Source organism: Xenopus laevis, chromosome 6L, assembly GCF_017654675.1.
Source record: "Xenopus laevis strain J_2021 chromosome 6L, Xenopus_laevis_v10.1, whole genome shotgun sequence".
Classification (NCBI taxonomy): domain Eukaryota; kingdom Metazoa; phylum Chordata; class Amphibia; order Anura; family Pipidae; genus Xenopus; species Xenopus laevis.
Window position 1 is genome coordinate 156,035,475 of NC_054381.1, and position 22,911 is coordinate 156,058,385.

The 22,911-nt window shown below is 40.7% G+C and overlaps 1 protein-coding gene across 2 annotated transcripts in view; it reads left to right on the forward strand.

The window, feature by feature from the left end:
- khdrbs3.L (KH domain containing, RNA binding, signal transduction associated 3 L homeolog) overlaps nt 1–22,911 on the forward strand; it is a 106,513-nt gene that overhangs the window by 48,853 nt on the left and 34,749 nt on the right. For both annotated transcript variants that reach the window (XR_005962013.1, XM_018268282.2), the window contains exons 3-6: nt 8,915–9,031; nt 9,477–9,623; nt 11,850–11,989; nt 16,200–16,386. Coding sequence is in view for 1 of the 2 variants with exons in the window: in XM_018268282.2 (XP_018123771.1) it covers nt 8,915–9,031; nt 9,477–9,623; nt 11,850–11,989; nt 16,200–16,386 (591 nt within the window). In the remaining variant the exon portion in view is untranslated. The remainder of the gene's footprint in view (nt 1–8,914; nt 9,032–9,476; nt 9,624–11,849; nt 11,990–16,199; nt 16,387–22,911) is intronic.

Here is a 22,911-nt window from a genome sequence, read left to right on the forward strand (position 1 = left end):
CTTGGATCCCTTTATATCTGGTTTGGCATCTCTGTATTTCTCCAGTATCATTTGACCATAAGGCACAATTATTGTCTGGTGTGATTGAACATTGTACATTAGATACGGCTGTTGTACATGTAAGTGAGATACAGCTGCACCATGCGCTTCTCTGTGTTTGTCCAGACCCCTCCCTGACAAAGCGGCTTATCCAGTGCTGAAAGAGGAAGATGAGGTCAAACATGGAAGACTAAACGGGGTTCATAAGGCGTCTGTAGCAGAATAAATACACCACGGCCCATTCACCAGTATTTATGCTTATCGGGGTCTTTTCTCATAATAGAGACACTCTAAATGCATTATTAATTGTATGCTGATATCAAGTCATCTGCTAGTGAGGAATAATTAGTCCTTGGCTCTGGGTTATCACTTCCGACGGGTGAAGCCCCGGTGTGCGAGTGTCAGAAGAACATTGTTCTGTGCATATTAAATATTCAGCCGGATTTCTGGGCTTTTTTTTGTGTCTGCTCTGGCCGGCAGTAGAAATCCACATTACATTACAATTTCCCTGGGAGACAGAAGGAATGCTAATGGATACAGCGCATTATACTGAGCTAGTTGAATATGTGCATATATCAGAATACTGATGCCGAACACTGCATTTGTCTCAGACTGGTACTGAAACTACAGTTCCCATCATCCTCTGCAGATCCAGGCAACTATTGGGGAGCTATGCTAAACCCATAGGGCACCCGTTGTGTCTGATTATTCCGTGGGTTCTAACTGAGGGTGGGATGTGGTGGAGATTTAACCATTTGTGTGCTGAATCGCATACCCTGCTCTGAAACACCAGCACCTGGCAACTACTCGCTTAGTAACTTGCGTGCAAATGTGAGAAGCGGGAGCAGGAGTTAATTGGGCATGCTGATGTACCACTGCTTTCCATTCACTGCACCGCAGCGCTTGATTAACTCTCATGTAAGGGACTTACTGTATGGGTAAGTGCTTATTTGCATGCCCACCAGGGATTTGCATCTGGGCTTTGACAGTTGTCAGCAATTAAATTGTAGATCCTGAAAATTGCAGGCCTCACCGTCTTTTACTGAGAATATCTTGGGGGGAGGGGGGGGGGGCTGCTACTGGATATTTGTTATTGAAATCTTGTATTATCTCTGTGTACAGGCAATGAGAAAACTTAGGGGACTGTTCCTGCTGAATTGTGCTTACTACAGGGGAATACCTATGCTGCCATAGTTTTATGGGATCTTTCTGTACAGACTATGAGCAAACTTAGGGGAGGTTCCTGCTGAATTGTGTTTAGTACAGGGAATACCTATGCTGCCATAGTTTTATGGGTTCTCTCTGTACAGACTATGAGCAAACTTAGGGGACTGTTCCTGCTGAATTGTGCTTAGTACAGGGAATACCTATGCTGCCATAGTTTTATGGGATCTCTCTGTACAGACAATGAGCAAACTTAGGGGACTGTTCCTGCTGCATTGTGCTTAGTACAGGGAATACCTATGCTGCCATAGTTTTATGGGATCTCTCTGTACAGACAATGAGCAAACTTAGGGGTCTGTTCCTGCTGAATTGTGCTTAGTACAGGGAATACCTATGCTGCCATAGTTTTATGGGATCTCTCTGTACAGACTATGAGCAAACTTAGGGACTGTTCCTGCTGAATTGTGCTTAGTACAGGGATTCCCCTGTACTAAGCACAATTCAGCAGGAACAGTCCCTAAGTTTGCTCATAGTCTGTACAGAGAGATCCCATAAAACTATGCTACCATAGTTTTATGGGATCTCTCTGTACAGACTATGAGCAAACTTAGGGGACTGTTCCTGCTGAATTGTGCTTAGTACAGGGGATACCTATGCTGCCATAGTATTATGGGATCTCTCTGTACAGACTATGAGCAAACTCAGGGACTGTTCCTACTGAATTGTGCTTAGTACAGGGAATACCTATGCTGCCATAGTTTTATGGGATCTCTCTGTACAGACTATGAGCAAACTTAGGGGACTGTTCCTGCTGAATTGTGCTTAGTACAGGGGATACCTATGCTGCCATAGTATTATGGGATCTCTCTGTACAGACTATGAGCAAACTCAGGGACTGTTCCTGCTGAATTGTGCTTAGTACAGGGGAATACCTATGCTGCCATAGTTTTATGGGATCTCTCTGTACAGACTATGAGCAAACTTAGGGACTGTTCCTGCTGAATTGTGCTTAGTACAGGGAATACCTATGCTGCCATAGTTTTATGGGATCTCTCTGTACAGACTATGAGCAAACTTAGGGGCTGTTCCTGCTGAATTGTGCTTAGTACAGGGGAATACCTATGCTGTCATATTTAAAGTAAGAATGGGTAAGAATAAGTTGATCAAAATTTTGAAACAGAGGTCAGGGCATGCTGCAGTGGATATTTCGGTATAAGTGCATGCAGTTCTGGTAGTGATAGTGGTGGATACTATTGTATGACTTGTGTTTGAGTCACATAATGATCTGGACAGATCTGCAATGTTTGTTATACATTGTATCACCCACATGTTTGTTGGAATATTCAAATGTTTCTCTGTGCATTCGTTTTAATTGAGTTGATTAATCATTTCTGTGCTCCCCCCGTGTCTTGTAGCCTGGAGTCCGACAGAGAGAGAGAGAGAGAGAAAATTCACATTTCAGCCCTAATGGAGCCGGCGGCTAAATAAATATGGAAAGCTTTTAAATGCTATAAATGTTTCACCAAAACAGCGACGTGTGTTTGATTTCATGTTAAAGTGCCTGAATTATTTACTGATTACCCGGCTCTCTCTAAAGCTACAGGCATAAAAGATTGTCGTATTGTGCAGATTCCTGCTGATAGGCGGCCCCCTCCCCGGCCCTTATATAAATTTTGTCTGATCACTCGCAGTCAGGGGCATCAGTACTGGGGAAGCAGACCCTGCGGCTGCACAGGGTATAGGGGCCCCATGTGGCCCTCATTAATGAGCCATGTCAACATATACTGGTAAAACAGGAGAACCTTTGTTGGGGCACTAAAATTAATTTGCTGTGGGGCCCAGTAAGATATAGTTACACCCCTGCTCACAGTCTGGCCTGTCTCATTAAACTTCTGGTCAACCCCTATCCCAATAATATTCTAACTTAGTGTTACTGTATATTATTTGTATATTATGAAAATGAACATGTTTCCTCTGTGTCACATACATTTCAATCATATACATATATCCTATACTGCAGATAGAGCAGTGCAGTGCAGCCGAGACACTGGTTTCCTTCTTAAAGGGATACTGTCATGGGGAAAAACATTTTTTCAAAACACATCAGTTAATAGTGCTACTCCAGCAGAATTCTGCACTGAAATCCATTTCTCAAAAGAACAAACAGATTTTTTTATATTCAATTTTGAAATCTGACATGGGACTAGACATTTTGTCAATTTCCCAGCTGCCCCTGGTCATGTGACTTGTGCCTGCACTTTAGGAGAGAAATGCTTTCTGGCAGGCTGCTGTTTTTCCTTCACAATGTAACTGAATGTGTCTCAGTGGGACATGGGTTTTTACTATTGAGTGCTGTTCTTAGATCTACCAGGCAGCTGTTATCTTGTGTTAGGGAGCTGTTATCTGGTTACCTTCCCATTGTTCTTTTGTTTGGCTGCTGGGGGGGAAAGGGAGGGGTGATATCACTCCAACTTGCAGTACAGCAGTAAAGAGTGATTGAAGTTTATTAGAGCACAAGTCACATGACTTGGGGCAGCTGGGAAATTGACAATATGTCTAGCCCCATGTCAGATTTCAAAATTGAATATAAAAAAATCTGTTTGCTCTTTTGAAAAATGGATTTCAGTGCAGAATTCTGCTGGAGCAGCACTATTAACTGATTCATTTTGAAATCAGTTTCACCTGCATATCACAGGCGCCTGTGATATGCAGGTGAAACGCGCGTCAGGCGCATTTTAGAATTGTTAGGCAGGGGGGCTGAATCTACAAAGAATCTTTGGGCTACCGCTTCACAGCAGAAACGGGTGGGAAGCTCTGTGGGTGAAGGGGTGGGTTCTCGACGGTGATTTTGTGGCTGGGATAGAATCTTTACCTCCATTCAAATCTAAAACTAATTGAATACGGCTACTTTGGTTGCTTACTTTGGAAAAGGGGAGGGGGCGCTTGAGGGTGAAGGGGTGGTGCACCAGACCTGATTGCGCTTTGTGTTAATCCCTATCTCAGTCTATGGCTTATTAACTGAACTCTGCTGCCTACCAGCACTCGCATGCCAGGGTTGGCAGTTTATGTATTTAATTTACCTGATTTAATTCAGGGTTAATCGACATACAGCCATAATACACTGGCTTCTCTCTCTTTGGCTATGGGAGGGTGTGCTTGAGGGTGAAGGGGTGGTGGATATTTTAAGGCCTAAAAGCCATCATACAAGGTTTACCCCGACTTATGGCTGTTAAATGATTGTATGTGACTTACCAGTATTTACATTTGTAGGCTCGTGGGTTACTCTTTGACATCCCAAACACCCACTGTATGCTGTGTACTTTTTTGCCCATTTGAATTCGGGTTCTTTGCCTCCCTGTCCCTAACCTTATTTTAAACGCTCCTCTGGACTTACGGTTTTAATTTATTTATTAAAAGTTAAGTTTTATTGTTCCTTGAGTCCTCGGATTTAAAGATGGGGTGGTGCAACTTTAAGGGTTAACCTTTTTCTCTTTTGTGCTACTATTTATCCATATAACCCTGCACACCATTTGTCTGTTTCTCTTTGATTTAGGGGTGGTGCTCCCTTATTCAGGCTTAATCCTATTTCCTATGTATCCTGAGCCGATTGCTTGTTGCATATTTTCCGGCCGTGCCAGAATGAGCTTTTGTTTTTCTACAGAAAGAGAAATTAGCTCTTGAGATAAATCCCTGGGCCCTGGTGCCGTGTTCCTAAACAATCACAGATTCCATTAAACCTTGCTCTTATTTCAGGTTGAGGGATAAATGCTGAGTGATATTTACGGTCGAGAAATGGCAATTTCCGTACAAACCACGTGAAGTGTCTGTATTGTTTTGTAGCACTTCACATTGAGCCGCCGGGAAGGGGACACTTGTTTTTCTTTTTCACCACAGTCTGGTGTCATTGGATTATACCTATATTACAGATCTGGGACCTGTTATCCAGAATTCTCTGGACCTGGGGTTTTCCGGATAACGGATCTTTATGTTATTAGGATCTTCATACCTAAAAGGGGTGCTTCACCTTTAAGGGAACTTTTATTATGCTATAGAACAGCAAATTCTAAGCAACTTTCCAATTGGTTTTCATTATTTTATTTTTTTTATAGTTTTATAGTTATTTGCCTTTATATTCTGACTCTTTCCAGCTTTTAAATGGGGGTCACTGACCCCTTCTTAAAAAAACAAATGCTCTGTAAGGTTACAAATGTATTGTTATTGCTACTTTTTATTACTCATCTTTCTGTTCAGGCCTCTCCTTTTCATATTCCAGTCTCTTATTCAAATCAATACATGGTTGCTAGGGTAATTTGGACCATAGCAACCATATTGCTAAAATTGCAAACTGGAGAGCTGCTGAATAAAAAGCTAAATAACTCAAATACCACAAATAATAAAAAATTAAAACAAATTGCAAATTGTCTCAGAATATCCCTCTCTACATCATACTAACAGTTATCTCAAAGGTGAACATCCCATTTAAGTCTACTAGAAAATCACTTAAACATTAAATAAACCCAATAGGCTGGTTTTGCCTCCAATAAAGATTAATTATATCTTAGTTGGGATCAAGTACAAGTTACTGTTTTGTTATTACACAGAAAAAGGAAATAATTGTTAAAAATTTGGATTCTTTGGGTAAAATGGAGTCTATGGGATATGGCCTTCCCTGTAATCCAGAGCTTCCTGGATAATGGTTTTCCCGGATAATGGATCCCATATTATTGTTTCATTCAAAAAGATAATAAATTACAAACTATGTACATATATATATATATATATATATAATTTGAGTACAATTCAGGGTGTAATAGCAACCGAAATTAAGTCAAAGTTTTTTTTTGGTGGAATAGGTTCGTTTTCGGCCGAATTCGAATTTCCCCCAAAAAACTTTGATTTTTCAGAGTCCACCAATTGACACCAAATATGATCTAGGAGGTCCCCCATAGACTAAAACAGCAATTCGGCAGGTTTTAGATGGCGAATGGTCGAAATCAAATCTTTAAAGAGACAGTACATGATAAATTTCGATATTCAAATGTTTTTCAAATTCAAATCGAATTTGGACTATTCCCTAGTCGAAGTACAAAAAAAATAGCTCGAAATTAAAAAAAAAATTTTTTTTCGGAAATTCATCTCAACCTTTGATAAATTTGCCCCTAAAAATTAAGGGGCATATTTATCAAGGGTCGAATTTTCGAATTGAAAAAACTTCAAAATTCAAATAGACCAACCGAAATTAAGTTGGAGTTTTCTTTGGGGTCGAATAGGTCTGTTTTCCATTGAATAGTTCCGTATTCGGCTGAATTCGAATCATACTAATCGAAGGAATATCGCATTAGATTGAATTTGATTCAAAGTTTTTCCCAAATAAACCTTTGATTTTTCAAAGTCCACCAATTGACTCCAAATAGGTTCTAAGAGGTCCCCCATAGGCTAAAACAGCAATTCAGCAGGTTTTAGATGACGAATGGTCGATGTCGAATTTTTAAAGAGACAGTACATGATAAATTTCGATATTCGAATTTTCGATTTTTTTGCGAATTCAAATCGAATTTGGACTATTCCCTAGTCGAAGTACACAAAAGATTGAAATTCAATTTTTTTTCATTTTAAAAACTCACATCGACTTTTGATAAATCTGCCCCAAAAGTTATCTATAGGTCATGCTGATCGTTTTTCACGGATAGTTCTGCTTTTGTAAGTAATTGTTACTTGAAGTTCCTTAACCTGACTGTTTTACCAACCCGACTGTCCCATCTCAGCCTGACAGTTAGGGTAGGACTCCACAAGCGATTTTGTTGCAATCCGACGCGATGCGACAAAACGAATCCGAATTGTCGCATGCGACAAAAAAATAAGGCAAGAGATAGAATTGTTGCATGGTGTAGCAGCATTGATCCGATGCAGCCCCCTCATACAGGAACATGGGGGGTAAGAAAGATAATGTAAAAGCATTTTATATGGCAAAATTAGTGTTGGTATCTCTTTAAAGGGGTTCTTCACCTTGAAATGAATTTTTAGTATGATGTAGAGAGGGATATTCTGAGACAGTTTGCAATTGGTTTTAATTTTTTATTATTTGTGATTTTTGACTTATTTGAATTTTTATTCAGCAGCTCTCCAGTTTGCAATTCCAGTCATCTGGTTGCTAGGGTCCAAATTCCCCGAGCAACCATGCACTGATTTGAATAAGAGACTGGAATATGAATAGGAGAGGATTGAATAGAAAGATGAGTAATAAAAAGTAACAATATGTATAAATCAGTGACCTCCCCCCATTTAAAAGCTGGCGTGGATCAAAAGAAATAATTTAAAAACTATAAAAAAATAAAGGCCAGTTGAAAAGTTACTCAGAATTGGCCAGTCTATAACATACTTAAAGTTAACTTAAAGGTGAACTACCCCTTTAACTCTGCCATAGGTAACCTGAACATGGGTCTTGTGGTCCTGGTTCTCCTTATCTTGGAATCCCATGTACGACCCCATCTGACTCTTCATTAATAGTGGTGCCAAATGCAGTGGAATCCCACCCCTGACCTCATACTGCCGGCAAGTGATGGGCGAATTTGTCCTGCGAAACTCGAATTTTGATGTCTGTGTCGATTTTGATGGTGGCACCCGAATAATGTTGGCAAACGTCGATTTTGACGCAAGTGACTTTTCCAACGTGCGGCCAACAATTTTTTTGTGCCAGTTTTGCAAAGTATTCGCTGGCGGAAGTTTGCTGCAAGTTTGTGGTGTCGAAAATATTCGCCCATCATTACTGCCGGCTTCCCTGAATTTCCAAACTTGTGTGATGTGGGTCGGGCACAGGTCTATCAATAGAGGGGACGGAGCGGGCTGTGCCAGGTTAGGGTTGGCTAGTAGGAGGCATAGGCTTTGTGCCCAATTGCTACAACTTGTCCCACGCTCTGCGTCTTTGTGTCTTAACAGTGTCCAATATTTAATATATAGTTTTTTAAAAACAAAATTATGGGGCAAATTTACTTACCTCCGAAATTGCGCCAGCGAAGGTTTCACTGACATCGCAACACTACGTCAGGCGTAGATTCGCCAGGACAACGCTAATTCACTAAAATCCGAAGTTGCGTCCAGGGCGCCGAAAGCTGGCGAAGTTGCGCTAGCGATGCCTAATTTGCATACGACGGGAAGCTAAAGTACAATGGACGTATATGTTGCAGCAAATACATTACACTACACAAGCCTGGGAAACCTTAATAAAATGAAATAATGAGCCCAGTGTATAGTTTATGTGCCATATGTTAGGAAATGTAGGGGGGAAGCCGGTTACCCCCCCAGCCTATCACCCTGTAAAAAGTAAAAGACGCCAGCGTTTTTTGGGACTTAGAAAATTTTTTCAACTATTTTTTGAGGAACTCTTATCTACTCTATTGCACTGGTCTGAGCTGGCGAAGGCAAGTCTGGCGCAAGAGGTAACGTTTAGTAAAATCCACATCTTAGTGAACTTGCGTCATTCACCAGAGCGCAATACTGATAGGGTCTATCTCCTTCGCTATCGAAGTTACACCAGCGACCGTTAGTAAATCGGTGAAGTTCCGAAATGACGTCACGCAGGCGAATTTTCGCCAGTGTTGGTCACTTCGCCCTTCAGTAAATTTCCCCCTATGAGAGGTAAATAAAGGGCAACTCTAACAGCAAGTGATACATTGGCAAATGGTCTAAGTCTTTATTCTTTGTGTCTTTTTAGTTTAACTTTGTCGGCAAACTCCTGGGGCCCCGTGGGAATTCCTTGAAACGACTGCAGGAAGATACGCTGACGAAGATGTCCATTCTGGGCAAAGGGTCTATGAGAGATAAAGCAAAGGTGAGAATTATAACAAAATCCAAACTAGAAGAAACCTTAACTTGGCCCCACAGCACTGCTTCACAACAAGGTACAGCCACATTTAGATGGTCCCTCGGGGTTTATTCTAGAGAGGGGAGAGAGGTCTCTGGTGGGGTGACCAGTTATAACTCAGGATTTAGTTCTCTTTTAGGGAAACAGAGTCAATGTTAACTCAATAAAACTTCCTAGTTCTCTAAAGCAGATGAACAATAACTTAATTGGAGATGCAAGAGAATTCACCAATGGGAATGCTGCTTGTCAAGTACATAATTACACATGCAAGAGAGCTGACCAATCAGAATGCTTATTACCAGAATGAGTCTGTTATCTTACAGAGATGTGCACATCAATATCAGATTGAAAATGTCATGGAATGAGCAGATCCATATCATGTTCACTAATGTGATGAAATGTTATTTTCCAGGAGGAAGAGTTGAGGAAAAGCGGAGAAGCCAAATACTATCATCTGAATGACGACCTCCACGTCCTTATTGAAGTGTTTGCTCCCCCAGCAGAGGCCTATGCCAGGATGGGACACGCACTGGAAGAAATCAAGAAGTTTCTCATTCCTGTAAGTGTCTCCGGTTTCTTTTTGTTGCACGTCTTGCTTTAGGAATAAGATGAGTACATTAGGAATTAGCCTTAATCATCAGAGCTTTGAACTCAGTGAGATCATTGCAGTCTGTGGTATCCGAATTAGGGATGCACCGGATCCACTATTTTGGATTCGGCCGAACCCCCAAATCCTGCACGAAAGATTCGCTCGAATACCGATCTGAATCTGAATCAGAATTTGCATATGCAAATTAGGGGTGGGAAGGGGAAAATGTTTTTACTTCCTTGTTTTGCGACAAAAATATAGCGATTTCCCTCCCCACCCCTAATTTGCATATGCAAGTTAGGATTCAGATTCGGTTCAGCCGGGCAAAAGGATTCGGCTGAATCCTGTTGAAAAAGGCAGAATCCTGGCTGAATCCTGATCCGAATCCTGAATTTTTAGGGGTCAGTTACAAAGACCCCAGACAGAAATGCAAGAACACTGTCTGGCACAAAGTGCAGAGCACTAGTGATAGGCGAATTTATTCGCCAGGTGCAAATTTGCGTCAAAAACGAGATGCTGTTGCCATTTCGCGAATTTCGCACTAAATTCTCTAATTTTTCGGTGAAGCGAAATGGCGCAAATTCGCCCCATCACTACAGAGCACAGTGTCCAATTTTAATCCGTATTATGTCTCAGACCTACTTGCCTCACTCCTCATGAATACAGTGCAGCCAAATGCAGGAAGCTCTGTATTCATGGTAGCTGGTGAAGGTCTTTGAACTTTAAAACAGAGTGCTGAGGCTAATTACTGTTTATTTAGTGTGCAGACAGGGAGCAAAGTGCAACAACATGGTGGATTGTACAGTTATGGGATCTGTTATCTGGAAACCCCTCAGTGGCGTAACTAGATGTTGCTGGGCCCCACAGCAAATTAATTTTAGGGCCCCCAACATATCCAGTGTTTGTCCTGTTTTACCAATATATGTTCAAATTGCTCATCAATGAGAGCCTCATGGGGCCCCCTGTACCTCCTGGGCCCCCCTGCAGCCGCAGGGTCTGCTTCCTCTGTAGTTACGCCCCTGAAACCCCTTATGTAGAAAGCCTGATATGAAGGCCATCTCTCATAGACTCCATTTGGAAAACCAGCATTCTAGTTAACAGGCCCTTGTTTTTTTGCACTTTGTATTCTGCCTTGCACGTTGACCTCTTTTGTCTCTCAAAGCCAGTGCAACCCCCCCATGGTCCAACCGCACTATTAAAGGAGTAAACCCTAAAAATGAATGTGACTAAAAATGGCATATTTTATACACTGAACGTATTGCACGAGGCTAAAGTTTGAGCTTGTCAATAGCAGCAATGATCCAGGACTTCAAACTTGTCACAGGGGGTCACCATCTTGGAAAGTGTCTGTGACACTCACATGCTCAGTGGGCTCTGATTGGCTGTTGAGAAGCTAAGCTTAGGGCTCGTCACTAATTATCCAGCAGAAAATGAGCTTCCCTGGCTGTAATATAAGCTGATGCTACAGGTTTGCTGATTATTCAATTCTGATGCTAATTGCACTGCTTTCTGTGCTGCCATGTAGTAATTATGTGTATTAATTACTAATCAGCCTTATATTGTGACATTTCTATTCTATGTGTACTGTATATTGTGAGTGGCTCCCTAAGCTCAGTAAGTGACAGCAGCACAGAGCATGTGCAGTGAATCAGCAGAAAAGAAGATGGGGAGCTACTGGGGCATCTTTGGAGACACAGATCTTTACTGCTAAAGGGCTGTGGTTGCCCTGGGCTGGTACAGAAGCACAAAACATCATGTACAACATTTCTAGCTACTTCTTTAGTTTAACTTTCCTTGTCCTTTAACCTATCAGAAAAAGTAAGTGGGGACATAGACCAGCTGTCATGGGAAAAAAAGGAGAGGAAAGGAGCTTGTCTAAAGATGAGCCTTTCATAGTGAGTTGTTGTGCATACTGCAATAAATTTCCTCTGCTGCCTGCCCCCCCCCAACATGTTGGCACCCCCCACCCCAGTGAATGCGAGTTTTCTTGTCCTTTAACTACAACCTTAGTAATGAGGTAACTGTCTAAATTCCAAATATAATAATTAAAAAAAATCAAAGAATATATAATTAAGACCTTTAGAAATTTCTTTAGAATATCTCTGTCTGTGTTATGTTAAATTTTAATTCCATGTTTCCCTTTAATTTTTTTTTGTTAAAAAAAGATAATGTTCCATTAATATATTTGATTTTTAGGATTATAATGATGAAATCAGACACGCACAACTGCAAGAACTCACCTATTTAAATGGTGGCCCCGAAACTACAGAAGCCCCAGCAGTTCGTGGAAAACCTTCGTTAAGGGCTCGGGGAGTACCAGTACCCGCGTTACCCAGGTAATGAATAATATGTGTATATATATAGGTCCCATAATAAAACATTTTTTATATTATAATAAATGCACTGGAGAAGTGCAGCCATCAAAGCATATGCCACATCATCTATAAATCCTATATTGATCCTCCCAACTAACACTTTCCCTTGTTCTTCTCCAACCCCATTGTCACAGTGTGAGTCGTACAGGAATTATATGACACAAATGATTTCTCTGTAAAATCTCTTAATCGCTCTGATTTTCCAAGCAATCAACACAGGTTCAGAGTTTCCTCCACTTATGTAAAATTGGATATCATTTAATGGCATTTCAGTGGTAAAAGTCAATGTAGCAATGACGTCCTCTACCGAGACCTAATCACTCACAGGCATCTGCACAGAAAAGAGGTCACCCCTTGTTAATAGAGGAACGGAGATTTCTACCATTGAAAGCTTAAAGGACAAATAAAGTTAAAATAATGCTGAGGATACCAATTTGTTGCACCCTCCATTGGCCAACGTCACTCAACTTTTACTTCAAGGTGATGGGCCTCTAATTAAAGAATAATTACTCCCAGGTGGCCTCTTTGGTATCATGGGCAGCAGGAATTTCTAGAAAGCCATACTGTGCCCAACACAAGGGACACCTTGGAGGGCAGAAAAGATGGGGTCACCGTGTTCTGCAGCCACAGATTCTGGTTCATTCTTTAAAAAAGACATACACCAACATATTCTGGGCTGGTTCATTCTTTAAAAAAGACATATACCAACACTAGCGAGATGCGTAACAAATTGACACCCCAAGAGTGTTTAACTTGACTTGGCCTTTAAGGACTCTTTACAGTGACACCAACATGTTTGGATGAAGTTGTATCTAAATACCCTAATATGAAAGAAGAGAATATAAAATTCTGTGTATGCAGATTTCCCCTGACTTGGATGTATTCTGTTCTATTAAAACTCTGTGGGGGTCATTTATCAACACTGGGCAAATTTGCCAATGGGCAGTATCCGATGGCAACCAATCAGATTGCTGCATTCATTTTTCTACTTGCAGCTGGTTTCAAAAAGCTAATCACTGATTGGTTGCTATAGGTAATTGCCCATGGGCAAATTTGCCCAGTGTTAATAAATGAGCCCATGTGATTCCTTTGTTTGGATGCTGTCTCTTTGTGAGTTCAAAATGCAAAAAGGAAAGGTTGTGGGAGCACTCCATGGCTAAATACTAAAAAACAATGGAAGTGCTACTGATCTGGCCAAATGAACTACAGACATAGAGAAAAAGAAGAGAGATTGATCAATGCACATTCCCTGGTCCCCTGTCACATAAGTAATCAATGCAAATGCATGTATTTACAAAGACAGGGGTTTTTTAGTTACAAAATGATGGTCATAAAATTGATAAGCCACCATACTACGTCAAGGTAAAACCCATGTGACGGTCCCTAACTGTTTACCTCTGGTCACAATAATCAAATGCTAAAGTCTCCCGGCATAAAAGCATTACATGAAATAAAGATCTCCTGACCTGGGCATTGGTTTCATTCATAGGACTTAGTCCTCCCCGCCATAAGCTTTCAAAGGAGAGAGATAACCTAGACCCCAGCATTGGTTCCATGAGATTAATCCTCCAGCAGGAATTTCTAGAAAGCCATACTGTGCCCACCACAATGGACACCTTGGAGTGCAGAAAAGATGGGGCCACCGTGTTCTGCAGCCACATATTCTTGACTTGTTCATTCTTTAAAAAAGACATACATCAGCACTGGATAACATGGTCACTAGGGAGGTGCCTAACAAATTGACATCCCGAGAGAGTTTAACTTGACTTGGCTTTTAAGGACTCTTTACAGTGACACTAAAGTGTTTGGAACTCATGCCTAGATGAAGTTGCATTCAAATACCCTAATATGAAAGTATGTGAATATAAAATTCTGTGTATGCAGATTCCCCTGACTTTGATGTATTCTGTTCTGAAGCTATCTTAGTCACTAGTAGGGATGTAGCGAACCGCCGATAATGTGTTCGTGAACGCCGTTCGCGAACACCGGCAAAAATTGCGAACAGTTCGCGAACAGTTCGCGAACTTCGAACATCCGAAAATCGTTCGATTCGAACGATCGAAGGATTTTAATCGTTCGATCGAACGATTTTCATTCTAATCGAACGAAAATCGTTCGATTTTAGCGATCGAATGGTCGAATGGTCGAACGATTTTGACGCGAACGCCTATTGGCGAACGTCGCGCGACGTTTGCGAACTTGCGGCGGACGCGAACAGCCGATGTTTGCGCGAACAAGTTCGCCGGCGAACAGTCCGCGACATCCCTAGTCACTAGTATCCTTGACCTTGAGGCAGAGCCACCTGATTGGCTGTAAGAGCAGTTATTGATATTTCTGTGCTATGGAGCGATATCCCTATGCTCACCCTTTTTACAAGTCTACAAAAACTCTGTGATTCCTTTGTTCATAGTCTGTCTTTTTGTGAGTTCAGAATCCACAGAGCTTATGTCAAATAAACTTTGTCTTTCACCTCAAGCAGTCTCCAGTTACTGAAATTCCATGACTAGCGGGTGGGCGAATTCATTCAGTTTTGCCGAAAAAATGAGCAAAATTGTCACCAGCGTAAAAACTTTTTGATGCAATGAAGTGCGGCAACTCGGAAATTCACCACTAATTTGCGCCTGGCGACATATTTTTGGATGCAATCATATAGTACTGTTCATTCATTAAAAGGTTGACCAGCTCATGTGGGTTTTGTATCAAAAACACCCCCAAAAAAATTGCAAAGCAGTTTATTGCACTGAACTGGTGGTTCCTTTCCTTTTGTACCTTTACTGGGGTTACAGTTACAAATAGGGCCACACTAGGGTACTTATGTGTCCTCTGTGGCCCTGGCCCAAGATTATAAAAGAGCAACTTATCTACACAGATTTTACATCGATCATATACTGTAAGTCCCTGCCCAGTAGAGTTTACAATCTGATGTCCCTATCACATTTATGGGCAATTAAGGGTAAATTATAAATGCAATTCTAAAAGCCCCAAAGGAATAAATAGAAAAGTGAGTTTTTCTGTGTTGAACTTTAATTTCACACCTTGATAAATCTGCCCCTAAATCCCAAATGCACCTAATCCTGTAGGTCACACACCAATACAGACTGTAAGCTCTAGGGTAGCAGGAACCTCCTTCCTTCTTTGTCTACTAGCATATGGCACTTAATCTTTGGAACTGTGTATATTTATATTTATTTATTGCAGGGTTAATCCCTCTATATAACACTGTAAAGTTTAGCTTTTACAATATTTGCTACATAAGTAAAGATAAACATACAACATGCGTATGTATTATAATATGTAGAATACATACCAATATATGCATACACCGTAACTCTAGAAACAATACACATTCCATATATAGTAAAATGTAGATGCACCTGGGCTGGTGTACCATAGCTACTGTAATGAACAGTGTGCAAAATGCAATGAGAATTTGTATTATTATTGATATAGCTCCATTACCTCTTGGGGTACCACTTGAAATAGATTGGATAGATTGGAGCCAGTGCAGTGTAGGGGATTGTATCATGCTAAATGCAACAACAACTGTAATCTGTGCTTAAATTAGCATATGTGTTTACTAGACTGAACTGCCCCTTTAATGAGACAGCTAACTAAATTACATGTTTTGAAAAACAGTGCTCCATGTAGCCCTTCTTGCTGCACATGCATGTCCTTTATCTGGTTTTGGCTTCAAAGCTTTTTGGTAAATCCAAGCAAGCATTTCACAATTGATTAAGGATAATTTGCTCACTAGCCTATGATTGGGGGTTCAGTCTTGAAAGCGTTTCCTTGTGGAACAACGTTGTACAGTATATACAGTATATTGATGAAGAGTAGTAAAACATTTTAGTAGTGTAAGTGATGGGCAACGTCCAGTGCATGGTCCATCAGTTGGGTGCTAGGAGTAGTAATTTGGTAACATCTGTGAGGGCTCTGGTTTCTCATCCCCACTTTCCTCCATTGAGTTTTCTTCCCTAATACTTTTGGTTCACATCTGGTGCCATCAAACCAAGGGCCAGATAACAGTGCAGGACTAACACCAATGGGAACAAACCTAACTGTAGCTCCTAAATCCCCTGGGATTAATTTAATTAAGGTGAGTACGATTCTGGATGATGTAATCCATTGGCAACAATAATCCTCACTGTATGAAACCTTTGCATTCCCACAGGGGACGTGGTGGTGTCCCTCCAGCACCTACAGGAGTACCAAGAGGGGCACCTGCTCCCAGAGGTGTAACACCAGCGAGGGTATCCTCTGCACGCGCCCGCGGACTGGTGGCCACAAGAGCAAGGGGCATTCCACCACCAGCAGGGTATCGGCCTCCACCTCCAGTTCAAGACACCTATGGAGAATATGTGAGTGCTTTGTTTGGATATGATATATTAATTGCACGTCTAGGGGGCAGTATTATTTATCATATAAAGACCAATTCAGTCTTGTCATCTCAGCACATGGAAATGATAATACTGAAATGAAGGTGCCACAGCAGCTCCTGTTAATTCCCAAGTTTTTGTTTTGCTTTTACCATTCTCCCATAACGTCGCACATAACTCTACTAATCGTGCTCTTACAATGAGTGGGACAAACTATGTCAACAGTCTAAGAGCTGGTGCCAAGCCCATGAACTGGGATTAAAATTAAGACACAACACACATTTGTGCTGCTCTGTGATTTCCATTGTTGGTGTGAATGGCCATGTTTGGGGGACAACACCAAAACCTTAGTACAAAGTCTTAACCACAGCTAATTAACCCAGGAATATGCATCCAAAAGTTGACTTTACATTGAAACATGATGCTTTTGGAAAAGGGAGTAAGATTTTCCTTTCCTATTTAGTCATTATAATAAAATATTTATTTCCTGTAGTTGAACAAACTCTTTTGGTTAAAACAATTAGTTACCCAACAGCAGGTGAGATATTTATATTAACATTCCTTCCAGTGACTTATTTATAGCATAGACATCTTTCTTAGGGTTTTTTTTACTCATTTTTAATGTGTGGCAAAAAGTCCTAAATTAAATGGAATGGTTTTGGTAGACCTTTGTTAGTGGATGCATGTTTGTGCCATAAAATTTTATTGGAATATGCCCTCTGTTGCTCTATGTACAGGTATGGGACCTGTTATCCAGAATGCTCAGGACCTGGGGTTTTCCGGGTTAACAGATATTTCCGTAATTTGGATCTTCAGGCCTTAAGTCTACTAGAAATTAATTTAAACATTAAATAAACCCAATAGGCAGTTTTTGCTTCCAATAAGGATTAATTATATCTTAGTTGGGATCAAGTACAAGCGACTGTTTTATTATTACAGAATAAAGTGAAATCATTTTTAAAAATTTGGATTATTTGGATAAAATGGAGTCTATGGGAGACAGACATTCCGTAATTCAGAGCTTTCTGGATATCGGGTTTCCGGTTAAGGGATCCTATACACTGCTCTGACCATGTGTTAAAAGATACTGATTAAAGATGGGCAGAACAAAAACAATATTTTAGGGGAGTGTGTTTTATTAACATTCAAATTAAAATTTTTGGCCACAATTAAATTTTTTTTTTTTACATAAATTATGTTTTTAAAAACTCAAATGTTTGGTATTTCTGAAGCACAAAAAAAATTGAAAAACTCGAAAGTAAAACTTTGACAAAAAAATGTGTCAGCGGGAGTTGTCCTAGGCAAAATTCAAGCCATTTTGAAGTTTTTTTTTGAGCATATAAACTCACAATTTTTTTTTCTATGATTGTATTCAATCGAGTTTTTTATATTCTGATGTTTAATTAATAAGCAACCATTCTAGTTTTTTTAAATTGTGTGTTTATTAGAAGTAGAAAAAAACTCACAAATGTAATTTTTAATAATTAAGCTCATGGAGGTCAAGTGAGATGGTAGATCTTAGGTTGGTGGAATTTAAAGTTCAGTGATATTATTCTAAAGGTTAAGTTCAGGCCTACCATGTTTAGATCAGCCAAGCGTCAAGCCAAGCCAAGTATCATGGTGCCAAGGAGGTTCTAGTAACCGTGTTTCAGAGTTTAAAGTCAGTTACTGACTGAGCTTGTCATTTCAGGCTTGCAAGGGACTCCATTGTTCCTGTGTTCTGCCTTTTCTTCAATCACCCTAGAAAAGACCATGACTAAGGGATCGTTATCCAATGCACTGGGCCATGGCCTCACCCAAAAATGACTTGTCAACTATATACCCATATACCCAGTTATAGAAGTTTGCCCACAGCAAAAACATATCCCTGTGTTCATTAGGAATAACCTGTAGGGCTGCTCATAGACAGAGAGATGCCATCACACTAATATTCCAGCAGAGGTATCCTCCATACTAGGCTCCATTAAGCAGGAATGGCCCCCAAAGTTTGTCCATAGCCTGTACAGAGAGGACTCAGCACATTTTTGCAGGAATTGTTCCAAGCATAGTGATCCTTTATTTCACTTTTGGCTCATTAAGACAAGTCCTCATTTAATGAGAACTAATGAGCTGTGGTGTGCTGATAACTACACAGTGTTTCATTGATTTGTGCTTGAACATGTGCAGCTCTATAACAGAATACCTATCCTCCTGAGCCGGCACTTTCATAGAATTCTTTATGGCTTGGCCTGTACCTGACAGTAAAGTAATGGAGTGCGACTGTACAGCGACTGTACACTGAATTATATGATGTGGAACAGTGCTTAGAACTGCAGTTATAGGACTCACTAATACAATTGTTGTGATAAATACCCCCTGGAAAAAAACTATTATTGAAATAATTCAGCCTTCTTTGAAGAAGACCACCGCTGCTTGCATGGAGATATCAAAGAGAATCTTTTAGATGATAGTCTACAGTTTATTATAGTATAGGTATGGGAACCGTTACCCGGAAACCTGTTTATCAGAAATCTCCAAATTACAAAAAAAGGCCATCTCTCATAGACTCAATTTTATCCAAATAATCCAAAAAAATTTCAACAAAATGATTTATTTTTTCTCTATAAGAATAAAACAGTTGCTTGTACTTGATCCCGACTAAGATATAATTAATCCTTATTGGAGGCAAAAACCAGACTATTGGGTTTATTCAATGTTTATATGATTTTCTAGTAGACTTAAGGTATGAAGATCCAAATTACAGAAAGACCCGTTATCCAGAAAGCCCCAGTTCCCGATCATTTTGGATAACAGGTCCTACAACTGCAATTATATTTGATTAATGAGCTTTAGGGATGCGCTGTATTGAAAAACAGATGGTACAGGTATAAGCGCTGAAGGGCTAAGGGGCACAAAATAGTGACCCTTAGGGCCCATACTCCATCCAGAGATGATGCAACTTTTTTTTTTTGCAGCCGCATATGGGGCAATTGAAGTCAGGAAACCCAATAGCACAACTGTTTCCCAAGGCCCCACCCCTGAGGATTATACCCTCATGCTTTAACATAGGCAATATACCCCCAATCCCTGAGACAATACCACTGAAAATCCATGGTAGGCTGATCTAAGGAAATGGGACCTTGCGCCTGTTAAGAAAAGACCCCCTCCACACCCACTTCTTCCTAACCTCTGCTCCAACTCCCAGCACCTCACATCCCCCAGTACCCAAGATTATCTTATCCTTACTAAGGAAAGGGACCTACTATCTCCCTGTCCCTTCCAAACCCAGTCAAGTCTCCTTCCCGCAAGGTAGTTCTGTACATGCACAATATATATACCCTTTAAACAGGGGAGAAATATGTCTATGTCCATGTGCCACACAGGTATTGGACCTGTCATCTAGAATGCTGGGGACCTAAGGTTTTCCATATAAGGAATTTTTCTGTAATTTTGATCTCCATACCTGAAGTCTACTAGAAAATCATGTAAACATTAAATAAACCCCTTGGCTGGTTTTGCCTCCAATAAGGATTAATTATATCTTAGTTGGGATCAAGTACAAGCGACTGTTTTATTATTACACAGAAAAAGGAAATCATGGGAGATGGCTTTCCCATAATTCGGAGCTTTCTGGATAATGGGGTTCCGGGTAACGGATCCCATACCTATATATCATGCAAATAATTGGGATATTGTGCGGTGGCCATTTCCCTGCTTTTATTAAATATAATAATTCCACAAGGAAAACTCAATGTATTTGAATAGAAATGGTTACTAGAGCGAGTGGGCCTACGGGGAACACAATGGTGATCTGCAGTAATCCCTGTGTGTTAATGCCTCCCCGAAAAGGTTAGTAACAATGCTGTCAGGCCATTTGTCACAGCCAAGTGTTTTTCTGCTGTGCCGAATGTAATAAAACAGGGTTCAGCTGAGATGTTATATGGGCTGTCAGGAGCCTGTCCCCAGTGGCAACGTGCTTTTGGTTTGTGCAGTTAGTATTGGAAATCAGTGCAGCCAGTGGAAGGGTTATCCCATAATCACAAAGCATTGCCTAGGCACGCCTGTGATTTTATAATATGAGCCCCGGGGCTCTTAGTTATAGACATTATTAGCCATTGGTTGTCATCATTGCAACTGCACTTGTGAGAACTCTGCCACCCCTACATCTCTACTTGGAGGAGCACCAAATGCTACAAAATAGAATCAGGGTAAATGTTTATGAATCTGGGTCTTTCATCACTCATGGGTGTTAGCGGCAGATTCATTAAACACCCAAAGGAAGTCAATCAAATGTTTTTGACTGAGCGGCGTTGATGGATGGATATTTAAATAGATGAATAGGCATTTTTCATTTGTTATTGTGATGTAATGGTGTTTGTGGCAGTTCATTAGAATTATATAGTTCTCTATAGTGATGCTCAGGTCTAACAGTTGTTCAGGGCCCCCCAGCTTATAACAAGGTTATATGGATACACTAGAGTAACAGCCATTTAATCCTATTTTCAGGAATACATAATAATTTATAAATTACTTCTGTTTCCAAGACCAAAATAGACATTGTCCAGAAATCCCATCCTCGTTGTCCTTCAGATGGCCTCCTGTCTACTTTAACTTTGAGAGGCAGGACAGGTTGATAAGGACAAAGATCTAGCTTGGTAACATAAGGTGACCATACACAGGCAGATAAACAGGTTAACGTGTGCGAGACGTCACTGGGTGACTAAACCAAAAGTCTGGCTCCCGCTGCTGCAGACCAAGAGCCAAACCTGTCGGCAACTAAATCCACACAGGGTTTAGGTACATTGAATGTTACTTTCCCAGACCACACCTCTCCCTCACTCACTGGCTTAAAGGGATACTGTCATGGGAAAAAAATATTTTTCAAAATGAATCAGTTAATAGTGCTGCTCCAGCAGAATTCTGCACTGAAATCCATTTCTCAAAACAGATTTTTTTATATTCAATTTTGAAATCTGACATGGGGCTAGACATATTGTCAATTTCCCAGCTGCCCCAAGTCATGTGACTTGTGCTCTGATAAACTTCAATCACTCTTTACTGCTGTACTGCAAGTTGGAGTGATATCACCCCCTCCTTTTCCCCCCAGCAGCCAAACAACAGAACAATGGGAAGGTAACCAGATAACAGCTCCATAACACAAGATAACAGCTGCCTGGTAGATCTAAGAACAACACTCAATAGTAAAAACCCATGTCCCACTGAGACACATTCAGTTACATTGAGAAGGAAAAACAGCAGCCTGCCAGAAAGCATTTCTCTCCTAAAGTGCAGGCACAAGTCACATGACCAGGGGCAGCTGGGAAATTGACAAAATGTCTAGCCCCATGTCAGATTCAAAATTGAATATAAAAAAATCTGTTTGCTCTTTTGAGAAATGGATTTCAGTGCAGAATTCTGCTGGATTAGCACTATTAACTGATGCGTTTTGAAAAAAACATGTTTTCCAAAGACAGTATCCCTTTAAGTAAATGGGAAAAGGAAGGTGGTGTCTCGCAGACACGCCGAGCCCTGTACAAAACAGTTGCCGACAGGTTGGCTGTTGGTCTGCAGCAGCGGGAGCCAGATTTTTGGTTTAGTCACCCAGTGACATTGTGACGTCACGCACACGTTAACGTGCGGTTATGTCACTGCGTGCAGTCGGCGCGACGAAGCTCTGTTCATCTCTGCTCGGGCTGCGGGCCAGTCTAAAATTGAGAACGGGCCACAATTGGCCCACAGGCCGTAGTTTGGACATGCCTGCTTTAGAACTCTGTCCACCCAAGCATTTTGGGTCAACCATCCTGTGTACTAGGAAATAGTTGTTCCCTAAAAAAATCCATTAAACTTTGCCTACTTAGCTGAGGAATCTGCAGGTTCTTTATAAATAAATTATTATTTTGGTAGTAGCCCCTGTAGGCTACACTGTTGCTTGGCACCTGGTCTATCAATAGGGTGTTTGCTAAACAGTCTTCAAAGTTTTCCCAGTAGCTCCCCATCTTGGATCTTGTTAGTTTATTTTTTTGTGTGCCAGTGGCATTGCACATGCTCAGTGAGCTCTGGGCTGCTGTTTGAAAGTTTAGGGGTCGTCACAAATCATTAATCAGAAAATGTGCTTCATCTGCAATAGAAGCTAATGCTACAGGGTTGATTATTAAATCCCAAAGCATGTAATGTGAATGAATTCCTAATTAGCCTTGTATTGTAACTTTTCTATTGTGGATACATAGTATACTGTGAGTCAGCTCCTAAGCCAAGTAACAGCTTTTAACTGCAATACAATGACATTAATTTTGCCAGGTATATTTGTTAATAGTTACAGGGGTGGATCGGTGATAGCTATTTAAAAGGAACTCAATCTTGTAGGTCAGTTTTTCTGACTTTAAAGTCTCCATCACTGGATCTATTGTGGCTTTTCTGTGTTGCAGACACAGAGCAGTGGAAATGAAAAATTCTCTGGGTGATGCAATATGGAAAGAAATGCTAAAAATGACTAGAGTGACGATAGCAAGTTGCATTGGGTTCCCTTAT